Source organism: Amyelois transitella, chromosome 12 (genome assembly GCF_032362555.1).
Source record: "Amyelois transitella isolate CPQ chromosome 12, ilAmyTran1.1, whole genome shotgun sequence".
NCBI classification, from domain to species: domain Eukaryota; kingdom Metazoa; phylum Arthropoda; class Insecta; order Lepidoptera; family Pyralidae; genus Amyelois; species Amyelois transitella.
The window spans coordinates 562165-584276 of NC_083515.1; the positions used below are offsets into that span (position 1 = coordinate 562165).

A 22112-nucleotide genomic window follows, 5' to 3' on the forward strand; every position below is an offset into this window, starting at 1 on the left:
TGAGATAGTACACATCTCGTTTTAGCTATTGAATTTATTTTGCAATTTATTAGAGGCAGGCTATTGAATGCAAAGTAATAGGTTTAGCTAGTGAACTTTCAACCATTTCTAAGATACTATTTTTAAATGTGCGAATGATCCGCTGTTAAATTAAAAATCGAAAGAGTTTTTTAAAGAAAACTTTAAAGAAATTATATTGATAGTTTTAATTTTAGTTAACAAGGTTCTACTTAGTGTCGTTATGTAGAAGTTAATTTGTTTTTGCTATTAAACTACTAATCGATATAAATAAAGAGTAATGTAGAAGTTAATTTGTTTTTGCTATTAAACTATTAATCGATATAAATACAAAGAAGTATAAAAAGAAACTGTTTTCAAACACAATTCAACAAACAAGTAGGTATTCCGCTCGCTCAAATACTGATAAGTTTTAATTAAAAATTGCAAACTTCCCCATATTAATTAGATAACATGTTTTATCTCGTAAATTAGACAAAAAAGAAATTTCATACATATAAAAATGTGTAATTAAACAATTTTTAACAAGCACTTTATGATCGAATTTTGCGCCAGCGAAATTTTTTAATTAAGGCAATGACGTCACGCCATTAATTTTGAACGCCTATAAATATTCATAAAGCTTTATTAATGAAGAAAAACAATGGACCACTGTGTCTCGTGTCATTTCAGTTTTCGAATTTTCCGGCATATGAAGCGTTAAGAGGATATAAGGGAGCATTTTCCCATACAAACACGTTCTTTGTTCTATTGAGCGATAGTAGCGACATCTTCATACCAAAATAGCCTCTTTAATTACGCAAGCAGTTTCCACGGATCAGAAGGCTAATACACCTGGTGTAGGGTAAGATTCTCCTCTTTTTGGTGTTCGAGAACTCTTCGCTCCCGGTCAATATATATATATACATACATACGTACATACATATAATCACGTCTTTATTCCTTGCGGGGTAGACAGAGCCAATAGTCTTGAAAAAACTTATAGGCTACTTTCAGCTGTTTGGCTTAATAATAGAATTGAGATTCAAATAGTGTCAGGTTGCTAGCCCATCGCCTAAAAGAAGAATCCCAAGTTTAGAAGTTCGTTCCCTAGTCGCCTTTTACGACAACTATGGGAGATGTAAAAAAATATCCATTTTATTGAGAGAATGTATTCAACAGGCATTTCCATTATTTATATAATGAAAAAGCAACTCATAAAAGCATCCTATTAGGAATCATACTACACGCGCTAAAATAGAGAAAAAAAATACACAAAAACGACTGAATTTATGGTAATCGAGTTTGCATATTATATGTTCCATTTGAGGCCACAAAACAAGAGTTAGACAGAAGATAAATATTTATTGAGAAGAATTTTTGATCAAGCTTTCAGACTATATACTATATTAATATATTGTAGTATACTACATTACATACTATCAGTATATTATACTCGTACTATATACAGTCTGTATCAGCTGTTTTTCTACTCGTACAGATTGCCAAAGTCATTGACACTGACTATAATTCAATTATATATATAGTCATACTTATATTTGTAATATATTTTATGCAAGTATATTAAGTAATCTATTATTATTTTTGTTTATTTTTTTTTATTTTTTATTTTACAGTTATAGCACTCTCCGTATATCCATCTCAGTTTGGTACAAAGGTTCGACTGGCAGAGAATGCCTTGTGGCATTAAGTCCACCTGTTGTACATTTTACGTGCATACAGTTTTAATAAATAAATATAAGTCAATTTCTTGTCATACATACAATACAACAGTAACTGACTGATGTCTGTACTTACGTTTTTTCCAAATTTACCACGCGAACAACATCACGTGTGCCGTATGCCGTGTGGTTCCCGGCACCAATAGAAAAAAAAGAATAGGACCACTCCATCTCATTCCCATGGATGTCGTAAAAGGCGACTTAGGGATAGGCTTATAAACTTGGGATTTTTCTTTTAGGCGATGGGCTAGTAACCTGTCACTATTTGAATCTCAATTCTATCTTAAAGCCAAATAGCTGAACGTGGCCTATCAGTCTTTTCAAGACTATTGTCTACCCCGCAAGGGATATAGACGTGATTATATGTATGTATGTATGTATGTAAAACGTCACAGGCACAGCTAGTCTTATAAATAATACTGACCGCAACGCACTCGCTCATCTAGTGGCCACACGGCTGTTTCTCTAAAACGTTGAGTGTCGGAAGTGAGCTCGGCCGTCTCTACATAATTTAGCAGAAGATGATTTACATTCAAAACCAAACGAAAATTACTCTATTGTTAGAAAATGAGAAAAGAATAGATTTATTTTCATAATTGGATACAAGGTATCACTTATTGATGTCACATCACTTAAATCTAATTATAACTACTGCCGCTTCCAAAGCGCACGTGTAGAAGAAGCGGCGGAACAAACTACACTGTAGCATTTTCATCGCACGTTTTGTTGACGGAGAAAAGTTTGTATGAAAAATAATTGTTGATGTTACATGATACGCCGTTTTTATCGCGCGAAAAACTATTGCTGTTTCGCTTTTTATTATGACGTGAAACGGGACAGCGATAGTTTTTCGCGCGATGAAAAAAGCGGCGCACCAAAAATATTTTAAGCTATTGGCTAATGACAAAACATGCTTCGCTGCGACCGGCTGATGGCATTAAATAGAAAAAGATTTAATTTTTTACAATCGCATACATATACATACGTACATACATATAATCACGTCTATATGCGTTGTCAAGCCAACAGTTTTTGAAAAGAAAAATAAAGAAAAGATAGGATTGATATTGAAATAGTGACAGGTTGCTAGCCCATCGCCTAAAAGATGAATCCCAAGTACCTACGTATGAATATACTTCATACGTAGAACAATTATTATGAACACGTGTTTATTTATCTGGTACATTGATACTCGTACATGATAACAATCTATACATATGTTAACTTAATTGCTAAATGTGAAAACCATTGAAGGTAAACACCACTTACTCAAATTCGTAGTTGAAAACGTTACATAATACGAGTTATATTAAATCGTATGTTGACATGTATGTTTAAGTATATCAAATCATATAAATAGCTATATTTATTATTTCAAAGTGCATGAACAGTGCTAACTATGAAATAATAATATGTTACGGGAAATATACATACGTACATACTTATGGTCACGTCTATATCCCTTGGGGGGTAGACAGAGCCATCAGTCTTGAAAAGACTGACAGGCCACGTTCAGCTTTTTGGCTCGATGATAGAATTGAGATTCAAATAGTGAGAGGTTGCTAGCCCATCGCCTAAAATAGAATCCCAAGTTTGTAAGCCTATCCCTTAGTCGCCTTTTACGACATCCATGGAAAAGAGATGGAGTGGTCCTATTCTTTTTTGGCTTGATGCCGGGAACTATACGGCACAAGTATATCAAGTCATATAAAAATAGCACTGTTGCACTTTGAAATAATAATATGTTACGGGAAATATATAAAAACAAATGCAACTAAAACTCCACTCTTCTTGTACTAATTCAGAACTTACTATTTACAATAAATATATTTGATTTGAGTTAAAACAATTACAAAAAAACATTAAATACAATCAGGTCTTATATGTATGTTAACAAATTGCTCTTTTCCTCGTCTTGCGATCGTCACTTTTTTTTATTTTAGTCTTACTTTTTTTTTATGGCCAGTTAGACACAATAGGTTGCTTATTTCCAGACAAGCACAAATAATTTTTATACATACAAAATACCTACTATCAGATGTAAAAAAGGAAAGAGCAGATATTTCTACAGTCTATAGATGTTTGAGCATCGATTCTCATTAGTTTTGTACTCAAAGAATCGAAATAAGAGCGAAACGGAACGTTATCGGCTTGGGGTGCTTTTCTTGAATTTGAATTAACTCCATATAAACATATATTCACGTCTTTATCCCTTGCGGGGTAGACAGAGCCAACAGTGTTGTAAAGACTGATAGGCCACGTTCAGCTTTTTGGCTTGATGACAGGTTAACAACCTGTCACTATTTGAATCTCAATTCTCTATGCCCATCGCCTTAAAGAAGAAATCCAAGTTTATAAGCCTATCCCTTAGTCGCCTTTGCGACATCCTTGGAAAAGAAAAGGAGTTGTCCTATTCTTTGTTTTATTGGTGCCGGGAACCACACGGCACCAATGAATTAACTCCAAACCATTCTAAATAATGAATATTCCGCATTAATATCACTTAACTTGTCTGTATATTTATTTATGCCTTTTATCCATTTCTTTATTGAATTTCTTTGTTATGTTCAATTGTATGATAGTCTTGTGCAAAATAATACCTACACAAAGCAGTTTTTTTAACTATTAGAGTAACTGTATGAATAACCAAGACCTAATTATAGGTTTATAATTAATACTATATTTATTACTATATTATAATTAATACTATATTTATTTTCTATTTCACCACAGAATCTATAATTTTACACATTAAATTTTTAACGTTAAACGGAATGATGTCGAACGGTAATCGTTCGTCTCGCCGTTTTTTGTGAGATGCTTAATTTAGAAATAGCGCCCTCCATGATCCGATGTAGTGAATCCTCTGGAGCGTATTAACTGTCTCTGTGACTATACGATCAATTATACCTTTGCGACTACATTCCTTATTTTTAGCTATTTCTTCTCAAAACAATAAATAATATGCCACTATAAGATGAACATACATACATACATATGGTCACGTCTATATCCCTTGCGGGGTAGACAGAGCCAATAGTCTTGAAAAGACTGAATGGCCACGTTCAGCTTTTTGGCTTGATGATAGAATTGAGATTCAAATAGTGGCAGGTTGCTAGCCCATCGCCTCAAAGAAGAATTCCAAGTTTATAAGCCTATCCTTTAACCACCTTTTGGGACATTCTTGGAAAAGAGAAGGAGTGGTCTTATTCTTTTTTTTTATTGGTGCCGGGAACCACATGGCACCAATGAATTAACTCAAATCATTTTAAATCAATGAATTTTCCGCATTACTATTCACTTGACTTGTCTGTGTATTTATTTATGGCTTTATTCCATTACTTTATTGAATTTCTTTGTTATGTTCAATTGAATGCTAGTCTAGCCTAGTGCGTAACAATACAAAAAAAATTTGATAGCTACGTGTCAGTTAATGATTCATGATCATTGTTATGTATAAAACTAGCGACCCGCCCCGGCTTCGCACGGGTGCAAAATTCGGAAAAAATTATACATAAAAACCTTCCTCTTGAATCACTCTACCTGTAACAAAAAACCGCATCAAAATCCGTTGCGTAATTTTAAAGATTTAAGCATACAGACAAACAGACTAAAATAGCGACTTTGTTTTATACTATGTAGTGATATGAAACTATTCGTGATTATTTTTAAGTGTTATAGTAACTGTATGAATAACCATGATATAATATAGGTTATTTCACTTTTACGTTGACGCTTTGGTAAAACCTCACTCCAGAATCATGTTTATAATTAATACTAAGTTTTTTTCTATTTCACCACAGAATCTATAATTTTACACATTAAATTTTTAAAGTAAAACGGATTGATGTCGAACGGTAATCGTTCGTCTCGCCGTTTTTTGTGAGATGCTTAATTTAGAAATAGCGCCCTCCATGATCCGATGTAGTGAATCCTCTGGAGCGTATTAACTGTCTCTGTGACTATACGATCAATTATACCTTTGCGACTACATTCCTTATTTTTAGCTATTTCTTCTCAAAACAATAAATAATATGCCACTATAAGATGAACATACATACATACATATGGTCACGTCTATATCCCTTGCGGGGTAGACAGAGCCAATAGTCTTGAAAAGACTGAATGGCCACGTTCAGCTATTTGGCTAAATGATAGAATTGAGATTCAAATAGTGACAGGTCGCTATCCCATCGCCTAAAAAAGAATCCCGAGTTTGTAAGCCCATCCCTTAGTCGCCTTTTACGACATCCATGGGAAAGAGATGGAGTGGTCCTATTCTTTTTTGTATTGGTACCGGGAACCACACGGCACTATAAGATGTTATTGAAGAAAATGCTGCAGTGCAGTTTGTTAACGCTTCTTCTTCACTGACGCTTTGGAAGCGGCAGTAAACTTGGTTTTATGTAATTTATTCGACGTCAACCAATGTTGTGAAACCAAAAGATATGATAATTATAAAGCGATGTTAGAAATGTCCTAAAGTAATTTATAAAAATTTGAATTAGAATTCACATACCATTCATATTTTTTTTTTTTTTATTATTCCTTATCAAATTTGTTCACAAAATACTCTTATCAGTACCACACTTAATTTTTATATCACACAATAATAACACCCTTCTATACAAAAGGCAACAACATCACATTTCACGATAATTACACACATACCTAAGCATTATTAACCCTTTATTGACCCCCGAACGGGTTGAATTAACTGCGCAGTCGCATCCAGGGGGTAACAGCTGATTACCTTTTATGGTCACATTAAAAATTACGACTAACTTTGACGGTTGATGGCACACGAATTTCAATGAACGTATTTATAAAGAATGGTTTTTTTAATTCCATTGACCTTGATGTAGTGATTCGCTTGCCTTCAGGCTAACCTTGTACTTTCCATCATGAACTGCCGTCCCAATTCTATCATGCTGGCATGTCATATGTGCTAGAGACGAAATAATACTTCCTTTTAAAATGAAATTAAAAGTGAAAAAGTGGCCATTCAGTCTTTTCAAGACTGTTGGCTCTGTCTTGCCCGCAAGGAATAAAGACGTGATTTAATGTATGTATGTTCTAATCGATGCTTAATGGCCTAAAGTTTAATCAGTATTCATCGTCCTGGGTTTGGTCCAAGTCTTGACCTCTCTGGAGAAGTTCTTCGGGGTCAATTAGTGTTCACGACCTTTGGAGTGAGTTAGTCAGATTTTTACATGAAGCGACTTCCGTCTGAATTCCGCATACATTACCTACCCAATTCAGATCATGGTTAGACCTCCAATTACCTGAATTTGTCCTAATTTCCTAACGGTATCTTTCCGTACCGTCAGACAATCTGTTACCATACATTAACGCCGAATTTTCTTTGAATGTCGTAAAAGGCGACTAAGGGATAGGCTTATAAACTTGGGATTCTCTTTTAGGCGATGGCAACCTGTCACTATTTGTACCTCAATTCTATCATTAAGCCAAATAGCTGAACGTGGCCATTCAGTCTATTCGAGACTGTTGGCTCTGTCTACCCCGCAAGGGATATAGACGTGACCATATGTATGTACCAATGTATTTTCTTTGCCAACAGTACGAGACCAGGGCTTTCAACAATACGGGCATAGCGGTGATGAACAGCTCCTGTGACTCCAGGTCTTGCGTGATCACCGTCAAGCCTGAGAGGGGGACAGCCAAGTACACCTGCGAGGTCTCCAGCGAAGGTCCCAGGTTCGCGGTCGATAGGAAGTCGTCAAATATGACTTTAGCTGGTGAGTATGCGTCACCCCTTAAATTACTCAGATTACATACATACCACAATATGTGATTACATAACGGGAAAGTATGTACGTACATACATACATACAATACATAAAATCACGCCTCTTTCCCGGAGGGGTAGGCAGAGACTACCTCTTTCCACTTGCCACGATCTCAGCATACTACCTTCGCTTCATCCACATTCATAACTTTCTTCATGCAAGCTCGGCATTACTCAGATTTTTGTCTGTAATACGAGTATGTCAATCGAGGTAAAAGATAATGATATTTTTATACAACTAACAATTGAATATACTCATATTTATACATACATTCATATAATCACGTCAATATCCCTTGCGGGGTAGACAGAGCCAACAGTCTTAAAAAGACTGCTGGGCCACGTTCAGCTGTTTGGCTTAATGATAGAATTGAGATTCAAATAGCGACAGGTTGCTTAGCCAGTCGCCTTAAAGAAGCACCTTTTACGACATACTATACATAGGAAGGAGATGGAGTGGTCCTTTTCTTTTCCCTTTTCGTGCCGGGAACCACACGAATGTTTATATATATTTTATTTATATATGTTTATCATTATTTAATAAGAAATTAATTGACTATTATGCGCTGCCTTTTTGTTTATGGATTTTTATTTATGTTTTGGTTGAATGAAGAAATATCAATTGGAATAATAAGCCATTGTACATACTCTTCCAAATCCAATGATTGTTTTTTAAGTTGTTAAGTTTCTTTTTTTTTTTAAAGAGTTTACCTACAAACAATCTTTATTTCAGCAATTCTTACTTTATACGCGTACAAACATTACAAAAAAAACCGTTTAAAAAAAAGGTACAAACGTATGTAAACATTGTACAAAAGCCAATGCCTTTCCTTACATTTTCCTATCGCGGGCCTACTGGAAGAAATTTCTCTAGAAATAAGTAGTGCCCTTATACTGAATTTCTCTTTAGTGTTATTTCTTTTTTCCTTGATGTACATAAATATAAAAATATAAATACATAAAAACTACTAATTTGATACGGCCTCTGCAGCGGTAGTGCGCTTGTCTGTGACATCGGAGGTCCTAGGTTCGAATCCCGGCGAGGGCATGATGAGAAAATAACTTTTTCTGATTGGCCTGGGTTTTGGATGTTTATCTATGTAAGTATTAATTATAAAATATAGTATCGTTGAGTTAGTATCTCGAAAAACAAGTCTCGAACTTACTTCGAGGCTAACTCAATCTGTGTAATTTATCCCGTAGGTATACATATATTAAAATTTATTTCAGGTGATACATAACCTGTAACATAGATTTCTTGTTCATAACAAAGTATTACTCTCCACTCTTGCATACTTTCGAAGTGAAATATTTTGAAGTACTTATCTAATTCTTTGATGTTGTTAAAAAAAGAGAACTGTAATTGGATTGGAAACATTAATTACACTGAAACGGATGATTTATCTTCAAAAGGAGCAAAAATCTTCGCGATTCAATCCCGACTTCTAACAGTTTATTCACTTTTCAACAACCTTATTCCTTAATTGATTAACTTTGCCAGGGTTCAAATCTCTGTATGGAATTTACACCAGCTTATTTAAGCTGGATACATAAAGTCACGTCTATATCCATTCCGGGGTAGACAGAGTTAACAGTCTTAAAAATACTGATAGGTCACGTTCAGCTTTGTGTCTTTATGATGGAGTTGAGATTCAAATAGTGACTTGTTGCAAGCCCATCGCCTAAATGAGGAATCTTAAGTTTATAACCCTGTTTAAATATAACCTATAACTTATACTATAAACGCGAAAGTAAGTTTGTATGTTTGATTGTTACCTCCTCACGTGTTATCTTTTGAACCAATCTTCTTGAAGATGATTCGCGAAATACCTACACATTTTGTTTTTGGCGCTTAATTTGCGCAGTTACGTAGTTGCGTGCGCGGGATTTGCGTAATACACTTTTTACAGGTGGCGATTTATTCGCGACGCGCCGCTGCGTGTAAAAGCTAGTCTATACTAATATTATAAAGCTGAAGAGTTTGTTTGTTTGTTTGATCGTTTGTTTGTTAGTTTGTTTGTTTGAACGCGCTAATCTCAGAAACTACTGGTTCGAATTGAAAAATTATTTTTGCGTTGGATAGACCATTTATCAAAGAACGCTTTAGGCTATATAACATCACGCTGCAACTATAAGGAGCATAGAAATAATAGAAAATGTGAAAAGAAACGGGGAAAATTATTCATCCTTGAGGGCTTGAATGATGCCCAAAATAACTATTCCACGCGGACGAAGTCGCGGGCACAGCTATTCTGGATAAGAACAGAGGGTACTCTTTTAATATTTCCCGCGGGATTTGAGTAAAACGTACTCTTCTCATAGGTGGCGTTATATTTGCGCAGGCGAAACTGCGTGTGAAAGCTAGTTTGATCATAAATCATAAAGGCAGTCAGTCTCATTGAATAACAAATATGAAATACCTGACATGAAAGCTCGTAAAAGGTACGTTTTCATTCAGGCGAGTCAAGTTTCATTTCTGAATTTCACTAGTGACATTTCTTTCACATTTTCTATTTATGGAACGCTGAATTCAGAACTCACATCGGATTTATGTATACTTACTACAGGTATTAAAGTACTAAAGAGTGCAGTGTGGTTCCCTCAAACTTTCTCATGGATTTTGTAAAAGGCGGCTAAGGGATAGTCTTAAAAACTTGGGATTCTGCTTTTAGGCGATGAGCTAGCAAACCTGTCGATACTTGAATCTCAATTCTATCATAAAGCCAAACAGCTGAACGCAACCTTTCAGTTTCTTCAAGACTGTTGGCTCTGTCTACCCCCAAAGAATATGTATGTTTATAAATAGTACTTATAATGCAAAGCGTAAGTTTGAAATCACACATATCGGATGTTGCTTTCAAAGAATGTTTAGGAAATAAGTGCGCGGATTTCTTTGCAAAGGAAATTAGTTTTCATACATTTTCAATTCCAATTTTGCATCTACATAGACTTATAGTAGAGAGGTGTGTGTAGAAAGGTAGAAATTTTTCTACCGAAAGAAGGACAAATACTTTGTTAAGTTAGTTGAACATGAAGTTGACGTTGTCGAAAATGCTGCAGTGCAGCTTGTTGCCGCTTCTTCAGCACTGACGCTTTGAAAGCGGAGGTATACTTAGTTTTAAGTAATTTATTTTACGTCAACCAATGTTGTGAAACCAAAAGATATGACAATTATTAAGTGATGTTAAAATGTCCCATAATACATACATACATAGGTATAGTCACGTCTATATCCCTTACGGAGTAGACAGAGCCAATAGTCCCGAAAAGACTGAATGGCCACGTTCAGCTGCTCGTCTTAATAATAGAATTGAGATCCAAATAGTGACAGGTTAAGGCCAAATTATTCAAATTATTATGGGACTGTCAAATGTCCCATAATAATTTGAATAATTTAAATTTGAATTTTAAATTCGTATATATATTTTCAGTTGATTTAAAGACATGTGATAAGGGGTATGAAAACCCACCCTTAACAAATTTTTTTAACTAGAAATTACTTAAAAAAAATTTATATGGCAAAACAACGTTTGCCGGGACAGCTAGTTTTATATAGTTTTATTAATAGTGCCGTGTGGTTCCCGGCAACAATAGAAAAAAGAATAGGACCACTTCAACTCTTTACCATGGATGTCGTAAAAGGCGACTAAGGGATAGGCTTATAAACTTGAGATTCTTCTTTAAGGCGACGGTCTAGCAACTTGTCACTTTATATAAATCTCAATTCTATCAGTAAACCAAACAGCTGACCGAGGCCTATCAGTGTTTTCAAGACTGTTGGTTCTGTCTACCCCGCAAGGGATATAGACGTGATTATATGTATGTATGTATGTAGGCGTATTTTATTGTTCATAATGATTAACACATTTCATTCTCCACCGCAGTGTTACCAGAATATGAGCCCCTCATCACTGGTCTCCCGACCCTGGTTCAGGCCGGGGAACAGGCGCTGGTGAACTGCACATCTGACTACTCACTGCCCGCAGCCACTATAGACTGGTTCGTGGACTCCGAGCCTCAAGAGGTAAGGTCTGGAGGTTGAAGATGTCATCTATTTGTTGATTCGTAGATTAATAAACGTGTGGTTATGATTCTATGTACTGTTGGGTTAGGACCAAAGCCTTACCTAACTTACATATAAATGAAATAGAAAGTTTGTTTGTTTGTAACCTCTTCACGATTTATCTACATACATACATATGTAGCGCGAGCGATGATTCGGCTCGACCGCCACCAAAGGGAAGATCTTCCGCCAGGCTAGGTGTTATGCCTGGGGAACCGCGGCTCCGACGATGTTGTGTCGGAGGTTGTATGTATAGCTCCAATCCGTGAAATCTTTGAAATCGCGATTTGGATACTTCGCTGCTATTGGTTGAGCGCGTCAATTTCTTCGCGATGATTGACAGTTGTTGTGTGATTGGATGTTGTGACGAGTGGCGTAGAGATGTCGCCACACATATAATCACGTCTATATCCCTTGCGGGGTAGACAGAGCCAACAGTGTTGAAAAGACTGAATGGCCACGTTCAGCTATTTGGCTTAATGATAGAATTGAGATGTAAAATAGTGACAGGTTGCTAGCCCATCGCCTTAAAGAAGAATCCCAAGTTTATAAGCCTATCCCTTAGTCGCCTTTTACGACATCCAAGGAAACGAGATGGAGTGGTCCTGTTCTCTTTTCTATTGGCGCTGGGAACCACACGGCTAATCTTACGATTATCTACTTAATTAATCTTCTTAAATAATAACGTACCTATATAAAATATGAGAAGAGAGTCAAAACTATAGATCATTTAATATAATATAGATACATAAATACGCTTACGTAAACTTTATTTTAAGCAAATAAATAAATTTATTTGGCATTTGAGCGTCAATAAATTTATTCCGTGTATTCAATAAATGTTGTTCATTATTTTTCATTGGTGCATGTTTTATTATTTCATTCATATACATATAATAATTAATTTATATTAACCGATACACATGGATAGACTGTGCTATTGATTGGCTTTTAAAATTAATTGCATTATAACTGTGAATAATTACATCTTCATTTTGCCGCTTTATTGTACCAAATTTACATGTAATTGACATCTCACAAAACGTTTAATTATTTTTTATCAACACACATATCGCGTCGTTTTTTCCATACGCGGTAGATAGAGTAAAAAATAGACTAAAGACTTGAAAGCCACGTTTAGCTAGTAGCTAGATCCCTGGAAAAGAGACGTAGTTCAACTTTGATTACCCGGGTTCTATACCAACGAGTAGTTCTGGAAATCACACGGCCAAAAGTACTTACCACTGAAAAAAACTGCCGAACTAACCTTTGTTTACGTTAAAAACCGGCAACTTCTAGACTACAATTTTCACCACATTTTACCCGTAAAGAACTATATAATTTTTAACGAAACAACACAATATTACATTTACTATAAAAAAAAATTTAATTAACATTAAAATTATAGTTAGTTTTTGTGCTTTTAAACATTTATTTCATTTAATTAATTAGGTACGGAGCTATAATATTGACAAGTGAGCTCCAGTGTTGCCAGATGTCAAAATAAAAGAGTTACTAAATTTAACCATAAAATAAATCAGCAGTTACCGGTCCTTATCGATTTTTACCGGTACCAGTTCCTATTTAGATGTAGATACATATCAGAGTATACATTCTTCTGACCTAACTGTACTCACACAAAGTTCTCGCCTTACCTTTGACCTTCAAAGCTCGAGAGTCGTGAGTGAGCTTATTTTCAAAGTGATGTTGGAAGCTTATAAAAAAGTCATGGCGTAGCTTCTCGGAATAACTCATAAAATATGCGATGTAATGACTAAATAATATATTAGCTAGCTAGCTTAGAAGGTGTCAATTTGTAATATGTCTGTATTTCAATTTATTTATTATTTTGAAATCAACTGAAAAAATTGCAATAACGAATGGAAATTAAAAAATAAATTGTTTCATACAAGTTCTCAGATATAATGAGAATTGCGTTGTTCATGCTCTTTGAAATAATTATATATTTTATTTATTATTAATTATTTTTGTTACGAGAAATATATAAAAACAAATAATATAGTTTATTTAAAACAATAACATTATATATTTAATACAATTGGGACTTTTAAGTAAACAATTGCTGTTCACCTCGTCTTACGATCGTCACTTTTATATTTCCGTTCAGTCTGATAATCTCTTTTTTATGGGGACAATAAAAGATTTTTTTTTCTGTAATTTTATCAAAAAGCTACCAGTATTCAGCAAAATTCATACACATACGACCACAGAAAATGTTTGTGCAAAATGTTTTGATGAAATTTCACAATTTAATTTTTTATTATAATATTTTTTGCAAAAGAAATCTTCTCAAACAAAATTATAAGTTATGATTCCAATAAAAATATGACCACAGATAATTTCTCGCGAACATTTGTAACGTGATCTCGGCAAAAAGATGGAAAGAGACTTTCAAGTGCAGCATACGCGTATCAAAATATTTTATACGCGTATGCTGCACTCTGTCGATAAAGTGTGTAACACATACATACATACATAAAGTCACGTCTATATCCCTTGCGGGGCAGACAGAGCCGACAGTCTTGAAAAGGCTTATAGGCCACGTGTAAAGTATGTAAACGGGTTATAATCATAAACAATAATCATTGTCTATGTCTTCTTTTCAAAAAGGCAATTAAATTTACTCGTTACAAGTCACTTGCAATCGTCGTGTCATTTATGCAATTGCAAATATGCCGTGTGGTTCCCGGTACCATTAGAAAAAAGAATAGGACCACTCCATCTCTTTCTCATGGATGTCGTAAGAGGCGACTAAGGGATATGCTTATAAACTTGGGATTCTTCTGTTAGGCGACAGGCTAGCAACCTGTCAGAATTTGAATCTCAATTCTATCATTAAGCCAAACAGCTGAACGTGGCCTATCAGTCTTTTTAAGACTGTTGGCTCTGTCTTCCCCGCAAGTGATAGGTATAGACGTGATTATATGTATGTATGTATGTAATTATGCAATTTTATATATTTTTTTTTTTACACATGGCTTGAAAGCCATGATTATACAGGATCAGACCAAAGCAAAAACTAAAAGACTTCTTTCTGGTCTTCTTGAAATTCATGGCCTTGATATCTATACGGCACAAGTCACAAAAAAAATAGAATCACGCGACGCTATCAGTCATAAACAGAGAAAAACCTAAATCGCCCAAGCAAAGATTTCACGGATTGGAGCTATATATACAACCTCCGACTCAACATCGTCGGAGCCGCGGTTTCCCAGGCATAACACCTAGCCTGGCGGAAGATCTTCCCTTTGGTGGGTGGTCAAGCCGAAACATCGCTCCCGTTTCATACATATGGTCACGTCTATATCCCTTGCGGGGTAGACAGAGCCAACAGTCTTGAAAAGACTGAATGGCCACGTTCAGCTTTTTGGCTTAATGATAGAATTGAGATTCAAATAGTGACAGGTTGCTAGCCCAACGCCTAAAAAAGAATCCCAAGTTTGTAAGCCTATCCCTTAGTCGCCTTTTACGACATCCATGGAAAAGAGATGGAGTAGACCTATTCTTTTTTGTATTGGTGCCAGGAACCACACGGCACGGCTCCCGTTTCAGCTTCATTATTATTATTAATATACATATTAATCGCTACATTTTCCGCGTCAGTAAGGCATTTGCTCAGATTTTGTACCCAAAAGGCGTCACCGACATTATTCCACACGAGTTCACCCCAAACAACCCATTTTTATTATTACCACAAAATAAACTGTGTCGCAACCCCATAGAATTTAAAATGAAAAAGAAAGAAGTTAATATTATTGTGAGTCTTATTAATTTTTAAAAACATCAACAGATTAACTTTTTTATTTGAAAAATACGAGTATACTACTCTGTCAAGAAAGTAGCAGGAAAAGATCAATAATACACAAACTGTTTGTTATTCATCCAAATTTATTTTATCACCTTCAAAATATGCTCCTTTAGAAACGATACACTTACGCCAACGAATAATCCAATCATCAAAACATTTTTTAAACGCTGTTTCCGGAATTGAGGTCAGTTCTCGCCGCGAATTCTCTTTTATGTCTTCTACCGATTGAAAACGGGTGCCACGAAGTGGTAATTTGAGTTTAGGAAAAAGAAAAAAGTCGGCTGGAGCCATATCTGGTGAATATGGTGGTTGCTCGATGGTATTTGTTGAGTGTTTGGTTAAAAATTCGTTCACAATGATGGCCTTGTGCGAAGGTGCATTATCATGGTGCAAAATCCAAGAATTTTCTTTCCACAAATCTGGCCTTTTTCGTCGGATTTGCTCTCTTAAACGCCGCATAACACTCAAATAATATTCCTTATTTACCGTTTGACCTTCCGGCAAGAATTCCGAGTGCACAACACCGCGATAGTCAAAGAAAACAGTCAACATGACTTTGACTTTTGAACGACTATGGCGTGGTTTTTTCGGTTTCGGTTCAGTTGGAAGGCGCCACTCCGAAGCTTGTTGACTAGTTTGCATGTCAAACTCGTAAACCCACGTCTCGTCACCAGTAACAATGCGTTTCATGAATGTTGGGTCGGAATTGACTTGTTCTAGCATGTCCTCAGCGACTCTCATGCGATTGAGTTTTTGAAAAAAATTCAGGTCTTTTGGGACTAGCCGAGCGGCAACATGTTTCATACCCAAATTATTAGTTAAAATGGTACGGATCGACTCGTGAGATACAGAAAGTTCGGTGGCTATCTCTCTCAAAGTTGAATGAGGATTTTCAGTCACTATTTCCTTCACTTTTGCGATGTTAACTTCAGTTGCAGACGTTGATGGCCTACCAGAGCGAGGCAAATCTTCCATCACATCTCGACCGCTTTTGAACGCTTTGTACCACTCATAAGCACGAGTTTTTGATAAAGTCGATTCACCGTAAGCCTTCTGTAACATTTTCAGTGACTCCGAACACGATATTCCATTGGCAATGCAAAATTTAAGACAAACTCTTTGTTCGATGTTTTTATCCATTATGAAATTAGCAATACACACTAGATATGATATAACTAAAAATAGCACTGTATTTAATGTAAACAACAGATGCAACTCAAACTCCGCGCCAAAATGGAAAACAGTTGTGCCAATCTTACAACAAAAAAAAAAACAAAAAATTTAATTTGGAACCATAAATAAATAATCCATTCCCGATACTTTTCTGACTGAATGTATACCAATTTTGGTGTGCAATTTTGAATGAGTCATGTTTTACTTCTGATGTAAATTAAAAGTTTCTGGAATCGTCTTTATTTTTGTGGCAATTTTATGTCTAAATATTTATTATTCATTCATTCATATAATTACGTCTATATCCCTCGCGGGGTAGACAGAGCCATCCGGGGCAGCATCGAAAGACTGACAGGCCACGTTTAGCTTTATGGCTTAATGATGGAATTGAATCGTCTACCAGGAGAAGTTTCTTGACCATTCCCTTAGTCACCTTTTACGACAACCACGGGTAAGAGATGAAATGGTCCTATTCTTAAAAAGTGCCGGGATCACACGGCACAATCTATTATCCATCAATAAACCATTCAGCTACGTTTAGTTCTGTCTACTCCGTAATGGGTAAAGATTTAATTTAAAAAACTGATACTAATAAAAAATCATATTTCCTAAAAGGGCGAGTGGGAGATTTCAGAAATAGGGAAGACCAAAAAAGAGATTAAGATTGAGAGAGAGAAAGCATATGGAGAAAGTGAGTGTGTGAGATGGCAGATGACCGAACAAATTGGAAGAAACTAATACACCGTGATAACTCCACGAAAAATGAGTGACCGGATAAGGAACAGCGTGATAAGGGAATGTTGTGATGTGAAAGAAGATGTAGTTACAGGAATAGAAAAGGGTATGTTGAGATGGTTCGGTCATGTGGAGAGGATGAATGAAAACAGGTTGACTAAGCAGATATACAAGGAGAGTGTGGAGGGAAAGGTCGGGGTGGGAAGACCTAGACGAACATATCTTGATCAAATTAAGGACGTCCTGGTGAAGGGTCAGGTCAAAAGTGCCCGAAACCGCCGAGCTTGCATGAAGAGAGTTATGAATGTGGATGAAGCAAAGGAAGTATGCAGGGATCGTGGCAAGTGGAAAGAGGTAGTCTCTGCCTACCCCTCCGGGAAAGAGGCGTGAGTTTATGTATGTATGTATGTATGTAAAATGTGACACAAGATTACAAGGAAGAATAAATTCAATATGGCGACCGAACCATAACTGAAAAGGTCGGTCAAAGTTTAATTTCAACGATCAAAACTCATTCAGTAACTGAGAACCGATCATCAGAATTACGTTGAAACTTGAAGAAAATCAGATAATTTTCCGCTCACCCCCCACTTATAGCCCGATCAGAGAGGCCCACCTCGGAACTTTTATAAACGGCTAATCATCGAGAACCCTCATTAATTGTAAAGGTTAGAAAAAAAGTAAAGACAGAGCGCAAAAATTTACATAATCACGTCTATATACCTGCGGGGTAGACAGAGCCGACAGTCATGAAAAGCCTGATAGGCTACGTTCTTCTGTTCGGTTTAATGATAGAATTGAGTTTCAAATAGTGACGGGTTGCTAGCCCATCACCTAAAAGAAGAAAGTTTATAAGCCTAACCCTTAATCGCCTTTTTCAACATCCATGGGAACGAGATGGAGAGGTACTATTCTTTTTTTATTGGTGCCGGGAACCACACAAATTATTTTTAAAGGAACGAATGTGAACCGACATCGCGACCCAGTTGTCAGTTAGGTTTGAAAAAAAAATGGTGACGTCTTTGGGTCACGAAACCAAATTTCTCAGTAAAGCAAGTTCTTTCTACGGATTTAATTCACAGTCGGAGTCGCGGTTTTGTTAGTGGTTTAATATAAAATTTAATTTTCTCGTAATTATGGCTCTGTTGTCTGAAATAAATGAATTTTATTTTTCGGACTTCATATAATATATATGAAGTCCGCTTATAGAACGTGACCTTTAAATCTTGTAGCTTCATTACCCTATAAGTCACGTGATAAAACCGTAGACCTACTGACATAGAAAATGGCATTTTGTTTGGAAATTTGAGTGCTCTTAACTTCAATATGCCAATGTGCAAGAAATGAGGCTTCTAAGGAAGCAATCTCGAATAATGCCTATTAACTTTTGCCTTGAAAATCCCTCAGTTCTCTAAGCATCTTTCTGGGAAACGTAGAAGCGGGAAGAATCCCAGATTTAAACTGATCGCAAAAATTTGTCGAATTGCTAATCGCGTTGTGAAATTGGAAATATACACGATCTGTCTTAACTTTTTTTTTCACCTAAAACGCCCAAATTCTACTTTCAGGAAATTAAAACCCTACGGACTGAATCGAGACTTTCGAAATTTATTCCTCGCTCTGATTACGGATAATATTCATTTTATTTATTTTTTATTTTTTTAACTGGACTGGTATTTATTGGTTATGAGATTTTATCTCCCCGATGTAAAGGTCATCGGTTCTAATATTGGTTAACCTTTATTTGAGTGAAACCTTTATTTATTTAACCTTTGTAGAACGCAATTTGTGAAGCACAATAGGATGATAATGATATTGTCTGAGATACGGATGTGAAATGTTTGTGGCTTTTGAAAGCAAAAGCAAATAAATAAAATTGAATCGTTTTTCTGTTTTTAATATGTGTGTTTAAAACTAATAAAATTGATATTAAAATAATTGCCATATTCAAAATGTGATTCGCAATATATATATTTTTTGATATGGCAACTTATTGCTGAAAACAGTAATGTTTTGATTTAATAAGATAATAATAGAGAAATATAAATAAATACTCTTAATTGGTGCATAATTTTTGTAGAAACAATTTATATTTGAATCCTAGCTACAGATATATAAGTACCAATCTTTTTTCAGAGCTAATTACAGTAGGTAGTATAGTTGAATACTAATCGATGCTATTACACTGAGAGGGAAAACGCAATAAATCTATTACTTTCATTAAGATGGATATATTACAAAAAGAACTGTTTCATGGAGCTTTCTTTCAAAAACTTTTACTAAATACTTAAATAAGATATATTTCTTGCTATACAAGACGTGACATGAGTTCAGGCTCAGGTTCGAATCCCAAATTACTATATTCGAAGTACATACATACATACGGTAACGTCTATATCCCTTGCGGGGTAGACGCAAGGGATATAGACGTTACCGTATGTATGTATGTAGGAAGAAGATTACATGTTTTATTTAACCTTATTAATTAAGGTTGGCGAGGCGTACTCCGAAACCTCTTAACTCCAAGGTAAATAAATGTTTCTTCAGAATTTCCTCATTTATCCCGCCATTTTGTCCGACGCATTATTTTATTTTTATTTCGGTTCTATAATCCTTATTACTTGCAAATTGTATTTACTTTATCATCTTTCATCTTGGTTCCAGTCGTGCCTGAACAGAAATATTTATGTTTATGTATTAAGAGTATATCTTACGCGATTGGAAGACTTTATGTATATTCGTAGTAACGACAATACTGAGTCAGTAAACTGTCACTTCATATTGGAATCTATATACATACATATTATCACGTCTATATCCCTTGCGGGGTAGACAGAGCCAACAGTCTTGAAAAGACTGAAAGGCCACGTTCAGCTGTTTGGCTTTTTGATAGAATTGAGATTCAAATAGTGACAGGTTGCTAGCCCATCGCCTAAAAGATGAATCCCAAGTTTATAAACCAATCCCTTAGTCGCCTTTTACGACATCCGTGGGGAAAAGATGGAGTAGTCCTATTCTTTTTTGAGATTCAAATTTTTCTATTGATGCCGTGTGATTCCCGGCACTAATAGAAAAATTTGAATCTCAATTCCATCATTCAGTTGAACGTGGTTTTTATTATTTTTTGAGTCGTTTAGCTCTGCCTACCCCGTGAGGGATGAAGACGTATATATAATTATGATTAGGTACATATGATTTGTATAAAAGAAGCGAACATACGCTTCACACAAACACCTCAACAGTTTAGACCCAACTAAATGATTAATGGAAATCAATTAGAAATCAGGATCACGTGATAATTAACAATGCAGGATCATCATTCAATCAATCGTAATCAAGTTATCATCAATCCATTCCCGTCAATTGGCCCTCTTGGACCATTAGTGGCGGATCTTCGGATCACTGCTTTATGTTCGATGGGCGAGTTCACACTGGGCGAGTCAACTACATATACATACATATAATCACGTCTATATCCCTTGCAGGGTAGATAGAGCCTACAGTCTTGTAAAGACTGATAGGCCACGTTCAGCTATTTGGCTTTAAGATAGGATTGAGATTCAAATAGTGACAGGTTGCTAGCCCATCGCCTAAAAGAAGAATCCCAAGTTTATAAGCCTACCCCTTAGTCGCCTTTTACGACATCCATGGAAAAGAGATGAAGTGGTCCTATTCTTTTTTGTATTGGTGCCGGGAACCACACGGCACGCACGGCGAGTGAACTGTATGTTAAATTATATATAGTGAAGCGTATATAAGTCTTCTTTCTCCTGGCTTTAGTCCTGGTTGCATCCTCACCTCTCTGGAGTGGACCCCGGGGTAAGCCTTTGACCATGGATCCTGGGTTGAGTGTGTCAGGTTTTTACACTAAGCGACTCCCATCTGACCGCCGCAACCTTTGCAGGTAAACCTAATCCGTATTGAATCCATGGTTACACATTCAGTTGCCTGAATGTGCAGGTTTCCTCACGATGTTTTCCCTCACCATAAGAGCATCGGTTAGTTATCCAACTAATGTTCATAACTTTTTTTTAATAGTCGTTGGTAGTAAGAAAATTACTTATATTTAATGTTTTACTTATGTCTTCTATTATACCACTAGCTGTGCCCGCGACTTCGTCCGCGTGGAATAGTTATTTTGAGCATCATTGAAGCCCTCGAGGAAGAATAATTTTCCCCGTTTTTTTTTTCACATTTTCCATTATTTCTTTGCTCCTTATAGTTGCAGCATGATGTTATATAGCCTCAAGCCTTCCTCGATAAATGGTCTATTCAACGCAAGAACTTTTCAATTCGAACCAGTTGTTCAAACAAACTCTTCAGCTTTATAATATTAGTAGGTATAGATTGCTTCTATAAAACTTTTAAGACGGTTTCATTTCCACTCGCTCACATAATCGATCAATGTGAAGTAGCTAATGTACTATGAGATAGACTGGACAATAGCTGACTTCAAAGAATGAAGTCAATAGAGAAGGCTAAGGGTGAGATCATACCGAAGATGGTATTATGTTAGATTTGACATAAAAAAGGTTTGCATTATTATTATATGTATTTAAGTATAGTACATATAAGTTATTTTGTTGACCTCCAAAAACAAGTGTTCTAATTTAAGTTTTGTTTTATTTTGTCGACCTGTAATATATTATATTATTTAGTATTGACTAGCTGTCCCGGCAAACGTTGTTTTGTAATATAAATAAATTTTTACGTAATTTCTAGTTAAAATAATGTTAAGGGTCATAAAAAACCCTTATCACTAAG

General features: G+C 35.7%; 1 protein-coding gene across 1 annotated transcript in view; it reads left to right on the forward strand.

The window, feature by feature from the left end:
* Positions 1-22112, forward strand: part of LOC106142349 (uncharacterized) — an 85047-nt gene that overhangs the window by 56693 nt on the left and 6242 nt on the right. Inside the window, exons 3-4 of the mRNA XM_013344078.2 lie at positions 7321-7498; positions 11433-11572. Of these exons, the coding sequence (XP_013199532.1) occupies positions 7321-7498; positions 11433-11572 (318 nt within the window). The remainder of the gene's footprint in view (positions 1-7320; positions 7499-11432; positions 11573-22112) is intronic.